General features: G+C 46.8%; 2 protein-coding genes across 12 annotated transcripts in view; both read right to left on the reverse strand.

The window, feature by feature from the left end:
- Nucleotides 1-6,386, reverse strand: part of PI16 (peptidase inhibitor 16) — a 9,450-nt gene extending 3,064 nt beyond the window's left edge. For 2 of the 8 annotated variants that reach the window (XM_035347159.1, XM_035347157.1), the window contains exons 1-5: nucleotides 5,250-6,372; nucleotides 2,864-3,082; nucleotides 2,105-2,214; nucleotides 1,206-1,294; nucleotides 18-422 (exon numbers count right to left, since the gene is read on the reverse strand). In XM_035347159.1, coding sequence (XP_035203050.1) covers nucleotides 18-422; nucleotides 1,206-1,294; nucleotides 2,105-2,214; nucleotides 2,864-3,082; nucleotides 5,250-5,402 — 976 coding nt within the window. In that variant the 5' untranslated portion in view covers nucleotides 5,403-6,372. Of the gene's footprint in view, nucleotides 1-14; nucleotides 423-1,205; nucleotides 1,295-2,104; nucleotides 2,215-2,863; nucleotides 3,083-5,249 lie in introns of all 8 variants that reach the window. The other 6 variants (XM_035347158.1, XM_035347161.1, XM_035347160.1 and 3 more) reach the window with 6 other exon arrangements.
- A 1,376-nt stretch (nucleotides 6,387-7,762) lies between these two features.
- Nucleotides 7,763-15,029, reverse strand: part of C26H6orf89 (chromosome 26 C6orf89 homolog) — a 25,495-nt gene continuing 18,228 nt past the window's right edge. For all 4 annotated transcript variants that reach the window (XM_035347174.1, XM_035347170.1, XM_035347173.1 and 1 more), the window contains 4 exons: nucleotides 14,841-14,980; nucleotides 13,588-13,714; nucleotides 12,841-12,964; nucleotides 7,763-12,408 (listed from right to left, as the gene is read on the reverse strand). In XM_035347174.1, the coding sequence (XP_035203065.1) occupies nucleotides 12,323-12,408; nucleotides 12,841-12,964; nucleotides 13,588-13,714; nucleotides 14,841-14,980 (477 nt within the window). In that variant the 3' untranslated portion in view covers nucleotides 7,763-12,322. The remainder of the gene's footprint in view (nucleotides 12,409-12,840; nucleotides 12,965-13,587; nucleotides 13,715-14,840; nucleotides 14,981-15,029) is intronic.

The following is a 15,029-nucleotide window of genomic DNA, read 5'->3' on the forward strand; positions in this document are numbered from 1 at the left end:
TGGCGTGGTGGGTGTTGACTTGGCTGTAGTGGTGGTTGTGGTGGGTTGTGGCACGGTGGGTGATGGCTTAACGGTAGTGGTGGAGGGTTTTGGCGTGGTGGGTGCTGGTTTGGCTGTAGAGGTTGTAGGTTTTGGCGTGGTGGATGCTGGCTTGGCCATAGTGGCTGTGTTAGGTTTTGGCATGGCAGTTGTTAGTGTGATGAGCTTTGGCTTGCCTGTAGCTATGGTGGGTTCTGGCACAGTAGGTTTTGGCTTTGCTATGGATGCGGTGGGTACTTGTGTCTGGGTTGGGGCTATGGTTGTGAGTTCTGGCTTCTCTGTGGCCATGGTGGGTGATGTTGTAGTAGGTTCTGGTGTGGGTGTAGTGGATGGGCTTTTCTTTGTTGTCACAGAGGTTGGAGTGGTCTCTTCTACAGTGGATTCTGGTAAGAGATGAAAAACACCATAGGTAAGCACTGGGGTCAACTAATGCGTTGCTGTCCAGGCCTCTATGTCCTTCTACTGAGGGGCCCAAAACCAAACACAGCACTCAAGGAGCAGCCTCACCAGAGCAGAATACAAAGGGATGATCACCTCCCTTGTCCTGCTGGTTGCACTCTTCCTGATACAAGCCAGGATGCCATTGGCCTTCCTGGTCACCTGGGCACACTGCTGGCTCATGTTCAGGCAAGCATCAATCAATACCCCCAGGTCCTTTTCCTCTGCACAGCTTTTGAGCCACTCTGCCCCAGGCCTGTACCACTGCATCGGTGGTTGTGGCCAAAGTGCAGGACCCGGCACTTAGCCATGTTGAACCTCACCCCGCTGGCCTTTGCTCATCGACCCATCTCCTGTCCAGGTCCCTCTGCAAGGCCTTCCTCTCCTGCAGCAGATCAACACTTCCCCCCAGCTTGGTGTCATCTGCAAACTTAGGTCACTCTGGGCCATTTCCCACTCCTGGATTCCCAACCTGGAGACATCTTATCTCCCTCACACAACCTCCTGCCCCTTGGGGATGAGGCAACAACTGCTGGCTAAGGGGGCTATGAGGTCTGTGTCCAATCCTCATCTAGTGGTAGCTGATCAGTCTCAAGGGCTTCCATCCCATGTGATGCCTCATAGTCCAGGCCTGGAGCTGCTGGTCCAGGTTCAAAGTTTGGACCCCAACCCAGGGGTCTCTGATCCAATAGCCTGTCAAGGCACATACACTGCTTTGCTTCACTTACCACACAAGGACTTGACACACACTCTGCCCTTGGGACACTGTGAGCAAGAGGGTCCTTCTTTGTATGGCTTTCGGCCTTTAACATTACCCCTGGAAGCAGAAGACACCAAGAAAAAGAGTGTAAGGAAAGAGGGGAAATGTCAGCCCCAAAGAGGGGGGTTTGATTCAACTGGAATATCCCGACCAAGACAAAACTCAGAATTAATGTTTAAAAAAATAATAAAAAAACACACAGGTCTTGGTCTCCTGCCACACACTTTCAATGCCATTTACTCAGTGGCCTGACCTTAAGGTGACTAAAACCAGGGAAGAAAGTTCCATGGACCAGGTCCTTCACTACCTCCTAGAAAAGAGCAATTGGTGGACATTTGGACACATGATTTTGTCTCCCCTCTACTAAACACCCCTAAGAAGGTCTGCTGTTACTCTCCATCTCCAAGTGAGTGGTCCCCCAGGCTAGCCCCAGGGTTTCACAAGCAGGCACCCATCTCTCTTCCCATGTGTAACCCATCCTGCTGGTACAATACATGCTTCCTGACCCTTTCCCAGGCCATCACTGCTGCTATTGGAGAAGAACAAGGCACAGAGCAGGTAGGTGATGTTTGTACCCTTAGTTACTGTACATCAACCTTGGGCAGCACTCTGGGGGAGTTCCCTCCCAGGTCTGTGGCAGGAGCTGAACCAGACCTCAGGAATCCTCATGGGCAAGGATCAACAGACAACCCTTCCTTCCTTTGTGACCAATCCAAGATAATAAAGGCCTTTCTTGAAATGGTCTTGCTTTTATTTCTGAGCAATGCTGAAAGCTTTTCCTGCTGTGTTATAGGGATTGAAGGAAGAGCATTTCCATTGCAGAAGCCCCATCAAAATGAACCAAGTCATGCAAGGCATAGGACTTACGGAGGATAATAGTTGCAAACAAGCAGGTACATGTCCTCTGTTTCAATTCCATCAATCTTCTCACAAAACTTTGCCCCACAGCCAATACGATGTGTGCTTGCCCAGACCACCTAAGACAAAGACCAGGGTGAAGGTGAGGTGATTGGATGAAGGCTAACACCCTGTTGGCAACCCATCCCCTGGCCTTGAAGGCTGCTCCGTCATTACACCAACAACCCCCTTGTCTCAGTGTGTGCCCCAGATCCAACATGCCCATGTTGCTTTCGCATTCAGAATCCTGCTACTTGCATCTGTCTGGACCACCTTCCCAATGTAGGGTCACAGCCCACATACCCAAGTGCTACAGCTTTTCTAACCCTATACTTCACCCAAGTAGTGCATCACTACCTCTGTTTTGGTCCTGGGGACCTCCACAGATCCATCCTGATATTTATACCACCACCATTTATGCTCTTCTCCACTCTCACCCATCCACCCAAGCTGCAAAGACACACATCTCATGTCTGCCTAAGACAAGCTAGCACCTGGCTCTGCTGTGTAGCCAAAAAGGGGTACAGAGCATTTTTTTTAAGAGAGGTCTTATCTAAAATGCTGGTTATGGTTGGCAATTGGCACCATGCCCAGATTCCCCTGTATCAGTGATTCCTACCTGGTGCCCAGCATTGATTCCCCATCTCTTTGCAAAGGCACAGAGGCCCCAGGGCTCTGGTACAGCTCCTTTCCTGACAACCCTCTCCCTATGCCCCAGCAGGCCAGTACCTGGGTGTAGTGACCACACATCTGCCCAGGGACACACACGGAAGTCGTCAGGTTATAGTATTTCTCTTCCCCGTTCCAGTCCTCCACAGCAAATTCCAGATCCAGTGTTGGAGCCATAGCAAAGAGGTTTTCTCCCCGTCGGCCCCTCTCCTTGTTGTGGTCCCAGATGCATTTCTCCGCATAGGCTTGGGCAAAGGCCTCCAGCTCTGTGTCCCAACTCTGAAAGGACCTCAGTGTCAGCATACAGAGAGGGACACTGGGCTCTCCAACATGCACAAGGACATGTGCCCCTGCCCCCCCTAGTTGCAATTCCCCCATTTATGAGTAAAACTAAAATTGCTACTCAATACACGGGTATCCTAAAAGACATCATCTATTCCCCTGGACCCAAAACGCAGCAGCTACCTGCCTACCAAGAGCCCCCCTCCAGCACAGGGAGTGGCAGTGGCCCCACTGCCAGCTGAGCCCCCAGGCCCTAGTGACCATGCTGTTATGCCTTGCAGAGGGCATATGAGGAACCCTACACCACAGCTGCTTAGACTATCCTAACACCATTTGATGAAGACAGCAGCTTTGCTTCTGCAGCAGGTTGGAAGGCAGCCCAGCAAACAACAGGTTCTCAATGGGACCTTCCTGGCTAGAGCCAGAGCTGGATCTGGAGGGGGACACAGCACAGCTCTGTTACAGGGCATTGCCACTGGGGTGTCAAGGGGACATGGAAAGGCCCCCAAGCAGTAGCACTGTAGGTGAAGGAAACACTGAAATATCTGGGTGGGGGCACAGAGAGCTAGTTGACCTTGCATCATGGCCCCAAGCCAGGCTGAGAGTGATGGCTGGAAACCCTGCTGGGGAAATGCACACCTATCTTCCTCTGGCACAGAGCTGGGCTCCATAAACAGCTGGCTCGCACCTGCAGGAAATGCCTCATTTTTTAAAAAAAGTGCCTTTAGGCTATGAATCCCACCAATGCCTAACTATTTCCACAGCAACAAGACCCACGTCCCAAACAAAAACACAGGGTGACATCAGCCAGGCATGGTGCCACAGCAGCAGGTGACCTCGGAGACAAACACAGCACAAGCAAAGTCCCAGGGAGGAAGGCAAGAATGGCTATTACGTAGAAAGCCTCTCATAAGAAATTGTTAGGGCTGCTTTATGATAAATATTTGTTGTGCTTCAATGAAAGCCTTCTGCTCTGCAGTGTCAGTAGGTTTTGTGTTTAAGCAAATCGTATTAAACTAAGAGACAACTCAGCCTTGCAGAGGGGAACATCTCAAAGCATGTGATCTGCCATCACTCCTACAGCCAGCAGCAGCACTCACCAGATCAGAATTGCCACCAACTTAAGGACCTTGACCCCCATTTTAGGCACCTGAGAAATTGTTTCCCTCATGCTTTCCCTAAGAGTTTGGCTCCAAAGCTCGTATTTCCTGATTTTTCTGTGCCTTGCTGTGGTGGGTGTCCATGGAAATGTTGGTGCTTAGGGTCTTCACACTATTCCCTCTGAACCCAAAGTCTCTTGTTAGCCTCCCATTATGCCTTAACATCACTTCTTTCTTCATTTACTCAGCAAGCTCCCACTTACCATCCCACGAACATTTAATTCAACTTCAAGGCCAGACAAGAAGGTCTCCTCTGACTACACTGTGACCAAAAGAGCACAACACTCCAAATAGCTGTGATGAACAGCTCTCTTGCTCCTCTGCATGTGTTGTAAACAGCAAGGAAAATAACGAGGTACAGGATAAAGGGGCCAAATAAGACAAAAACCAGCGCCGGCTCAAGAGGTCATTTTTGCTTTCACTGCAGCCACAAGCATTGGTGGGCACCTGACTCAGTTTCTTACAGTAAAATGGGAGATCCTTCACCTCCATGTCATCATGCACAGGTCATTGTAGGAAGTAGGAGTGTGTTGGAGAGCCCAAACTGACCTGGTAGTCATGCTTGAATTTGACATTCCCTCTCACAAATTAAAGCCCAATAACCTGCAAAGGCAAATAAAGCACACTAGGTGATACTTCACACAGGTGGTGGAGCAGGATTCCTCCTCCAGCTGCAGGGCACCACTCATTGCAAGGTCTCAGTGCAAGCACTTGCCTTTCTTATCCATCACAAGGAGCTCCAGCTACTTGTGAAAGCTGCATTGCTCTCACAGAGCATCAGGGGACTCAGATCACGCTCGGGAGCTTTCAAAAATCAAAGTCAACTCTATAAGCAAAAGGAAACTCATCCCTTTAGAGGCAACTTAGGGAACCTCTACGTTGATACCAAGTTGCAAACCTACACAATAATTGCTCTGCCTCCCAAATCCCTGCTAGCATTAAGATTGAAGCTTGCACTACACAAACTCCCTCTGAAATCCCCCCCCACAATAAAAGCCACTTACCATCTTCAGCATATCCATAGCAGGAGGAGAGACCTGGGAGCGGTATTTATTATGCCCATCCAAGATTATCCTCTTTTCTTCATCAGTCAGGGACCAGCTTAGCTCCAGTGCAGTGAGCAACAGGAAAACAGGAGGAAGACCTGTGCTCAGCATTATGCAGCCAGCTTCTGCTCTTAGCAGCCCACAGCTCTGGCAGTCAGATTTAAAGCACCTCCCAAAAACAAGGAACACCCAACAGCTTGAAGACTGGGGAGGAAATGTATTTATTAGAGGAGGATTTCAGAACCACATGGAACACACCCATCTCACATATCAAACTTGATAGAGAAGCAGCAGTGTCTAGTGCCAATGAGCTTGCAGGGTCCACTCCCTGAGACAGACCCTGTGCATGAATCATAATTCCCTGCACTGGCATTTTCATCCAAGCCTCTGCTACACCAAATCTCAGACATTGCCTTAACCATCAGTTATAGGGTTCCTTTTCCATGTTTTCTCCTAAACTACAATAATTCCCAAGCAACTAGCAACTAAATGCAAAGCTCTATTTTATACAAGGGTCTTTCCCTGTCACTGGGATACAGCCATTTCTAGAACAGAAGGCAATGAGATGCAACTGCTGAGAATGGTTTGCAGCACTGTAGCCCCCAGGCTGGGAGTCATACCCTACCTTGTCCGGTCCCTGCATCTGTACACTGATCATGCCACGGGAAAGCAGCAGGCAGCTAGAAAACAGCCCTAGGCTCTTCCAGCCCAGTAGGAAGGCAGGGGGTAGCAGAGAGTTGATGACCCTTCCCCATACCATCAGGAAGATGAGGGAAGGAAGAACAGTATGTGGAGCTGAAATTGCCCCCAGAAAGGGAGTTGGCAGGCTCCAGGTCTGGCTGGAATACCAGACCATTTTCTCTGCAGGGTCAGACTGCTCCATCCCTAGCCAGACATATGGAGGGCTCAAGCTGAGTTGTCTCAAACTGCATGCCACACTGCTTGCCTTGGAGACTGTCTGGCAGAGACAATCCCACACACTTGCCACCTCTTCCTCCCCATCTGCGATTGTGCAATCACTCCAGCTCTACTCCTGGATCTGCCTTTGGGGATCACAGGCTATTAGGAAGGATCAGTGAGTGGGCAGCCCTAGCTAGCAGAGCCAAGTTAATCATGCAGTCTGCTCTGCCTCTCCCCCTCCCCTCCCACTTTGCACCTCTCTTATCTCTCTTGCCGCAATTGCTCTCCTACTGCCCCACCAGATCTCTTACCTCTGTGCATTACCTTCTCCTTCATTAGGTCCAGGGTTTACCATGCTCTCAGTAGCCCAACAACTTCTGCAAGAAGGGTCTGAGGCTTCAACTCATTTGTTCAAATGAGAGGTTCACATTTATTGCTAAAGTCAACTACAGGCCTGGTGTCTGGGTCAAGGCAAAAAGGCAAACCAGTCTCCATCACAAAACATCTCAGCATCTCTGCTGCTGCATCTCTGGAGACCTGGAGAAACAGCTAGAAAGGAACAACACTGCATCCCCTCTCCTACCAATGAGCTCATTATGACCTGTCTATGAGGAACAAGGCAGTGCTAAGATGCCAATGAACTTGCTGATGTCTCCAAGTGATGCAGAGATGAAGGGCCAAGCAGCAAGTAGTCCCTGGCACTATAGCATCCTGACTAGGCCTTACAGAAGATAGCATAGCAACAAGGAATTTTTTTATTCCTTGTCCTTTCAGGGGACACAGTGCTCTCTGAGAAAACAGGCCTGGAAGAGTCACAACCAGGGCATGTGGCTTATGGGGAGACAATTCCCAACTTCCCAATCTGCCCCAACAGCTGTTTTTGAAGCCAGCATTTGAAACATGGAGATTAACAGCACACGGTCCAAGCCCCACCCTGGAGCTGACAAGCTCGTGTCCAGACAGCATTAAGTAAGTGCAGGAGGAATGCAGATTTCCTGCTGCTCACTCAAGGAACAGCCAGTCCACTGCACCCCTGGGAGCCAATAGCCTCAGCACAAGACAGGAGCTATGCGCTGATACCTGATGGGGTGTAAAGAGCTCAGCTCAACACTGGTGGACTCCAAAAAGGCACTGCAGAAGAAATGAAGCCTGGATTCCTACTGATTCACATCCTGAGGGTCTTCAGCATGGCTTCTTGGGTGTATAACAAAGCTAGCACATTATCCTGGTAGAAGTGGGATCTTTCTCTTCTACTTGCCTGCTTTTATCAGATCTGGAAGAGACTATCATCTTCTAACTCTGTCAAGTTTTGGCTGAAATAAGGTGAATTGTGCAGGAGTGACAGAGGCTGTTAGCTAGAAGAAAGGAAGGACAGACATAGCTGTTGCATCACCTTTGCTTAGGGAATCAGGTTAAAACTGGCAAACTGTTTTTTAAGCGTTTCTTTGGACATTTTCCAAACAAAATTGTTCCAACTTTTCAATTAAAATTATATTTCCACAAAGTGCCCTAAAAAGAGGTTAAATCAACAGCTGACATGCAACATGACAAAAATGAGAAGAGGGAAAAGGTGCATTAACAGTTGCATTTAATTGCAAAAAGTAAAAACTTTTTATTCTTCTTCTCTACATACAAATCTCATTTATTTACACACTTTACAGGCTTTTCCCAAGTATTTACAAAGTTTGCAATATATTAAATTACAACCATCCATAAAATTCTGCATTAATTGCATATCTACATTTTTTTTAATCCACCACTGAATCTATAGTGTACAGCATTGAAACAGTCTTTATGCATATATAGCTTTACTTCCCAGCACCCCTGAGCCTTTATAACATGCCTCCTCTCCCCATAGACAAAGAGAATGCTAAAAATAAATCACCTGTCATTTGTTTGAATCTTCAAAGGAAAGGGGAAGACCAGCATCTCCCTTGTTTAACTCAGCAGGACATTTAATATATCCTTTACGAGAAGTAGCTTCCTGAAGATGAGAGTATACAACTCTAAATATAAAATTTAGGAAGAGGAGAAAGTTTGGTTTCCCAGAAGTAAAAGTTCTCTGCACACCCACTACAAGGCCCACCAAAATGATCTGGCACCAGAAAGTGCTCAGCTCTGTGGCTCCCAAGGGAACCAAGTGGGAGCCAGAGAACCTGGACCACTGAGTCCACGATTGGACAGATCCTGCAGACTTCACTCTCCAGAGCAGCATTACTGGTATAAGCAGGAGCATCACCTTGCTGAGATGCTGGAATTCACACCTCTAGGAATGTGCTTTGCTGCTCTCCACCTCATCTCACTCAGGGAGTTCCCACGCTGTGGGCAGAACTGCTGAGAAATGCGTGCAAGGCTTGCTGCTGGAAAGTCAGGGATGCCAAGCCAGAAGAGAAGGGAGGTGCTTTGATCCAGCCCTGTTCCTTGCAGTAAAACCAGCTTCCCTGACAGACTATTACAACAAGAAGACTAGCAGGAGAAGTTAACAGCCCAGAATACACAGGAAACTTGACCCTAGAAAGCTCTCCAGAGCATTGCAAAGGGAGTTTGGGGCTGGGATCTGCAGACCTGCCTCAGAGGAATGTGTGTGCACAATGCCAATGGGGAGAGGAATAAAGACAGAAAAGAATCAACAGAAACTGGCAGCTTGCCCCCCACAGGGGATGCTGATTTCCTGGTACTGAAGAAAACAATACTCTTTTCTCCTCCTTTCAGTTACCCTGAGTTCAGGACTGACTGAGAACAATGGTCAATGACTCCTGCTTTTGGAAACTAGCTTTAAAATGCGATCCTCCTGAGGTCCAGATCATGGGTGGCAGCCCATTTCTCTAGCTTGACAAGCAGAAGAATGACCCCTCCACATCTCCACCCACTGGGTTCTTGGGTAGCACCAGTTTCAGGTCCTCACTAGTGTGATTTCAGAACAGCTTTGCAGTCTGTGGGATGTCAGGTGTGCAGACATCCCTCTCCCAGCTTAGAGGTAAAGCTCTCTGAAGCATTTAAATAGATTTTTAAAATGAGGATGCATGCATTTACTGGGAACCCCTCTGAGCTGGTCAGCACGTGAAGGGGGGTATTATGCAAAACAGCACACACACTTGGATACACAAGTGCCAAAGTAAATCTAGTGGCAAGGGAGACTGTGATGGGACACACACCCTCTGTGACTCATCCAGATCATGTTTGTTGCCACCATGCCTCGATAGCTGAGAAAATAGACACATTCCCTGCAGTTCTACTCAAGACTGAGCAGCTCATTAGGAGTTGCCTAGTGCTCTAGAGAGGCCACAGCCTTTGGCAAGGTTGTGTGAAGCTGAAGCCCCGATAAGGAAGATGGCCAGGATTCACTTGCAGCCATTTGACCAAGATGTCAAAACCTCTTTTTTTTTTTTTTTTAAAAGAAGTCTTAGTTTTCCCACTTTGGCCTCACCTCTGAGTTGTCCATACCCAGTTCCTTACCCATGTCACAATGCAGAAGGCATTACCTTTCTGACAGCTGATCACAGTAGCTAATCAAGACACTGCACTACAGATTGAGGCTCCACACTTGACAACAGCTATGGCCAAAATCAGCTCTTTATCAGCAAATAATTGCCCTCCTGCTTCAGTGTAGCAGCCAATTCCTTACAGTCCTTGGAAGAAGAAGAGAAAATATACTGAAAGTTTAAAAACAAATGATGTAAACTCCAAAGGGAGTAAGGTTGGGACATATACAATATATCACCTAGACACAGATCTAGAAACTTATGAAGACACCATAAAGTGCACTTGGAAAGCTGATGTACAAACACTCCAGATTCACCATCATCTGTCCAACCAGCTGTAACACTGAGGAGGGGAAGCAATATCTAAAAGCACTTTTGCTAATCAGGCACAAACTTGCTCTAGCGCCCCCACTACCCCCAACCTAAACAGCAGCCGTAAATAGATCCATTTCCTCTGCTATTTCCCAAAGGAGCCAGACAGCCACAATGGCTTAAGTGTGACTCACAAAAAGCAGGCATTTCACAGACACTTGAGAGCTGCAGAGACAATTCTTTTACAAGTTTCATTCAAGGACACTTAGAAGTAACAGCATCACCAAACCACCTGCAATCTCAGCAACAAAGGGTCCAAGCAGGTTCTTTCTGTATACATCTCTAACCAAACTAAATGGATCAGATACAAAAACAGTAAGAGGTGAAGTAACCTTGTCAGTCTTTGACTTGAGAAGCTGCCAAAGCATAAATAGCAACAGTCACTAATGTGGGCCCTCTGATGATTCTGCCATCACCGAACTCCCAAATTTCCATTAACTAAGACCCAGGCTTTAAGAAGAGCGAGAGGGGTGGTGTTTGTGTCCTGGTATGTACAGGACTGTATGTAGTGTCACAAGTCTAAAACACACCCCAACCATTCACAATACTAACATAACTCTTATTAATCCAATCCCCTTTAACAGCTTTGCTACAAATTAAATGTCTTCTTCTGTTCTGACTCAGTTTCTCCCTCTGGTTCTACTGTATCTGATGTATGTTGGTTCTGTGTCAAAGGCCAAACACACTGACACAGGTGCTGAGGTTGCTCTCATTAGCTTACAGGAAAAAAACAAGTGTTATGCATAGAAATGTTTGTAATGCTGACTAAACTCTCTCAGGCTAAACTCTTTGGAGCAAGAACTGTCTTCTGCCTTATCCTTCTGCAGGAGCCAGACATGGTCATCCAACTTGGCAACTGTTGTCAGTCCTTAATATGATTAGTAAGACGTTTGATCCCATTTGCCTGCTTTTGCTCAAAAGCAAAGGCTGGGTAGACATTTTTCCAATCAGTCATTTTAAGTGTACCTAAAATATTTACAGAGAAAAAGGTTCTTGCTCCTGAGAACAGAGTTAACTTGCTTTCAGACAAAACCCATTCCAATTTCATAGTAACAAGTGAAGTGTGAGAGTATGTCCTGAACCCCAGCCCTGGCCTATGAGTTCAGCTTTAAACATCTGTAAATGATCTTCAACAGCAGGAACAGACCCAAAGGATCAAACTTGGAAGGGACTGCGGCATCTGCAGCCTGCAAACACTGAAACCAAGTCTCTCTCAGGACACTGGATAATGCAGTGCTCAAGCAACAGGAAGCATGTGAAGGCAGCTTGGAAGGAACTCAGGAAAAAATAAAAATTCATTCTGAAGACAATGTATCAGATCTGGAAGAAGTTTGTGCAAAAAAGCCAGCGACAAGATTTTCTGGTGCTCCTGCACGTAACCTGAGCCAGGAACACAGGCAGTACTTCTCAAAGCAGGGAATATATATGAAAATAGTCATGCAACTCCAGTATCTTAGGTGCACAATATGAACATGAACTTATAGAAAGCTTCTTTGCACCCAGCTCCACCTTCATCCAGAACTACTGTACTCTTGGCACCATGACCACAAAAACTTGGATCAGTGTTTTTATAGGAAAGGAAGTGGTGGAAAAAAAGCACAGTTACTATTTGATTCAACTACAGTCTGCTGATAGAGAACAGCAGAAGAGCAATCACAAGACACAAGGAGACCTGAACAGATTAATTTGGTACAAGGACAATGCTGTGGGTGAGTGTCCTTGCCACTAGGCTGGGAGGCTCGTGTCAGCCCTGAAGCACAGAGCTGAGGCTGGCTTTGCAGGGCACACTGTTGAGGCACACAGCCATAAACGTGATGGAGAGATGGAGCAGAGGTGGGACATAACAATTCCCTTTATAGAGCTGGCCTGCCAACACAGGCTTCAGGCCTCCTCCCCAGGAGGAATGTATACAGAAATGTCACACACACCCCTCCACTCCCAACCTCCTCCCGTGAAGATTCAGAAGTGCCATAAATCACAAAGGTGAATCTCATCCCGAGAAACCCCTCTGTTGCTCCTGGAAAAAGCCTTTGCTACCAGCCCAAGGCTTACCTGAGGGGACAGGGAAGGTCATGAATAGCTTGAGCTTCTCCCAAAATACATCTGAGGAAGGGCAAAGGGTCAGGAAAACAGTCATTTTTTAACACTGTAAACATGCAAGGTGGCAAAGCTGCCTGCCACAGTTGCCCAGGTCTATCGCTTTCAAGATGTTGCCTTGGCTTCAAAGCTGAAAATCTTCTTGTCCTGGAAGTAGTTCTGTTTTCCCACCCACTGTCCTTAGCTAGCAGCTCCATAACAAACAACCGCTGGTTCTGTCCCTTTGGCCATGAAGCTCATCATCCAGTAATCTGTGCTGGCATAACCTTTGGGAGACGCAACGAAGACACATTAGATGAATCAATGCCTGATCACTGCTCACATTTCCCATGAAGTGGTGGGGGTATGCAGACACTCTTTGTGAAGAGCCTGCCCTCTGTGCCACACTGGGTTTGTAATACCTCGCAGAGCATCGTCTTGTTTAACCCCAACTGCCCAGTGTTAGGCATCTCTGAGTAACCCCAACTACCTATTCAGCATCTCACAGTATCCAGTTGTTTGTGTTCCAGGCCATGAATTCCCACATTCAGAATAATCACATTTACATCTTGCTGCAAACACTGAAGGCACACATCAGTTCAGAGGTGGTAATGGCACACACCACCTTCTCAGGTGTCAGCTACGAAAGACCCAGCTGGAAGAAGTCTCCTGGCTTTAACAGATCTCCCAGACCCTGCATAGTGAGTGCAGATACTCACCCAAATCTCCAGCTTCCAGCTCCACCTTGAACATCTCACAGTGTCCTCTGCACTTGTCCAGAGGTACAACAGTCAGGGTGAGCTGTCCGCTTCCAACAGCAAAGAGGCCATGCAAGCTGTAGCTCTAGGATGAGAGCAGAATATTTCAGAAGCCTTGACAGACCCTTTCTTGGGTCTGTCTAATTGAGAGCAAATCACTGCCCTGAAACAAGGAGAGACAGCACAAATCACAGGTTTGCTGCTCCCCCCAGCTACCAGTAGATCATGGCAAAACTCTCCAAGGCAATGCAGACCCTCCACACCCACAAAACTCACATGAAAACAAAGGAGGAGATCAGGCTAGATATGTCTCCATGACAGGTATCTCAGAATGGGTGGAACTTACTGCCAGGAATTGCTCCAAAAAAGCACTTCTCAAGTGAATTGTGCCCCATTGCACATACAAAGTCCATCCCTTCACCACTACAGACCAAGGCCAGGACATAAGTATGAGTGGAGCTGGGACATCCCATGGGTATTTCTAACTGCCAAGGGAGATGGACGCAGTGTACTAGCAGCACAAACTATATACAACACACCTCCTCCCTCCTGGATGGTACAGCAACTCTGAGATGCCATATTACACAGGGGTGGGAAGAACTGCTACAACTCTGTACTGAAAATGTCCTGCAAAACCCCTAAAGGTGTGAAGCTTATGGAAGACAACTCACAGACAGGGAAATAATGTGATAGGGATGAATTTCTCACCTTATTCCCCAAATCTGGATGGCGTATGAGAAAGCAACTCTCTAGGGACACTGTCTTGTGGAAAGACAATGAAGAGGAAGTGGGGAAAAAATTCTGTAGAATATGAGTTCTATTTACAGATTTGTTCCTAAAAATAAAAAAAATCCAACAAGAATAAAACAACCCATATTAGAGAAAGATCACATTATGACAATGCTTATATTTAAGTCTACATCCAAGATCACAATTGTTCACAAACATTTATGCTTGATAAACATGAATGCTGATACACTAGCCCCTTTTTGGAGGGGGAGACTGAGGCAGAGACTAGAGAAGCTAAAAGAGCACAAACATCACTCCTAAGAGCAATATTGGACTTTTCAGCTGATGAATCTGTGCTCCTTCATATCTTCCTTTTAGTACCTGCAGCAGGGCCATATAAACAAGGAACAAACACATTGCCTTGGAGTTTACTGATATACTTTGTCTGACTGCCATTGCTGTGATCAAGAAGTCAAGTGGATAGATCCTACCTAAGCATTTCAAAAATGCAAAATCCATCATGCCTTTCTCCAAGTCTGTCTGCACAAACTAAACAGGACACTACCTGGCACGTTCGTATGAGCAAAGGAGCAGTCTCCTCCACTACATGTGGCACCTTCCCATGTTACTTCTTATCCACATGAAAAGACTTTGCTAACATACAGGGTTGCTCCACAACCTTAGAGAGTTCTGAGTGGTTCAAATGTCTTGTAGTCACTCTAAAAGCTGTACCACAGTTAACAGAAGTACAGGATTAGGCCAGGCTGTTTTTCCTGAATGAGACCAAATACAAACTGCAGGATCCGTTAGTGTTCTGCTACTTCTCAGTGTTTTGCAAAAGTCATAGTACCTTTTCTCAGTTGATATTAAGGGCGGAAAATTTTCCAGAGGTTACTAGAAATGTAAACCAGTTGCCACAGGTGATCAGACCACAGACCAGATGATTAATATATGGCCTAAAGAACAGGACCGAGCAGTCACTGGGATATTTTTGTCTTGAAAGGGGAGCAACACATGAAGTCCCAGTGCATAACATTCCATTTTTAGTGCACAAGTGTTCTGCTCGGATCCAGTCAGTGTCAGCAGGTGGGCAGCACCTGTAACCCACACCTTTTCCCCTTTAATCCAGTAAAACTGCAATTTGCAAGTTCCTGCTAATACACACAGGTAAAGCCTGGGAACCCCTAAAGACAGGATATATACATCCATCACATCCTTTATCTTTGACTCACCAGGGAAAGAAAAATGGAAAGCTCTGTCTTGGGAGGCAGCTCCACAGTTCAGATGAATTTTCTTCTATTACAACCTCTGCCAGTTCTGGATCCTGGGATTGAAAGTGCTTTAGTTCTTCATAAGAGAGATGCTGTCCTGTCTTGATCAACACAGAACAATAACAAACAAACAAAACACACACACACACA

Source organism: Oxyura jamaicensis, chromosome 26, assembly GCF_011077185.1.
Source record: "Oxyura jamaicensis isolate SHBP4307 breed ruddy duck chromosome 26, BPBGC_Ojam_1.0, whole genome shotgun sequence".
NCBI classification, from domain to species: Eukaryota; Metazoa; Chordata; class Aves; order Anseriformes; family Anatidae; genus Oxyura; species Oxyura jamaicensis.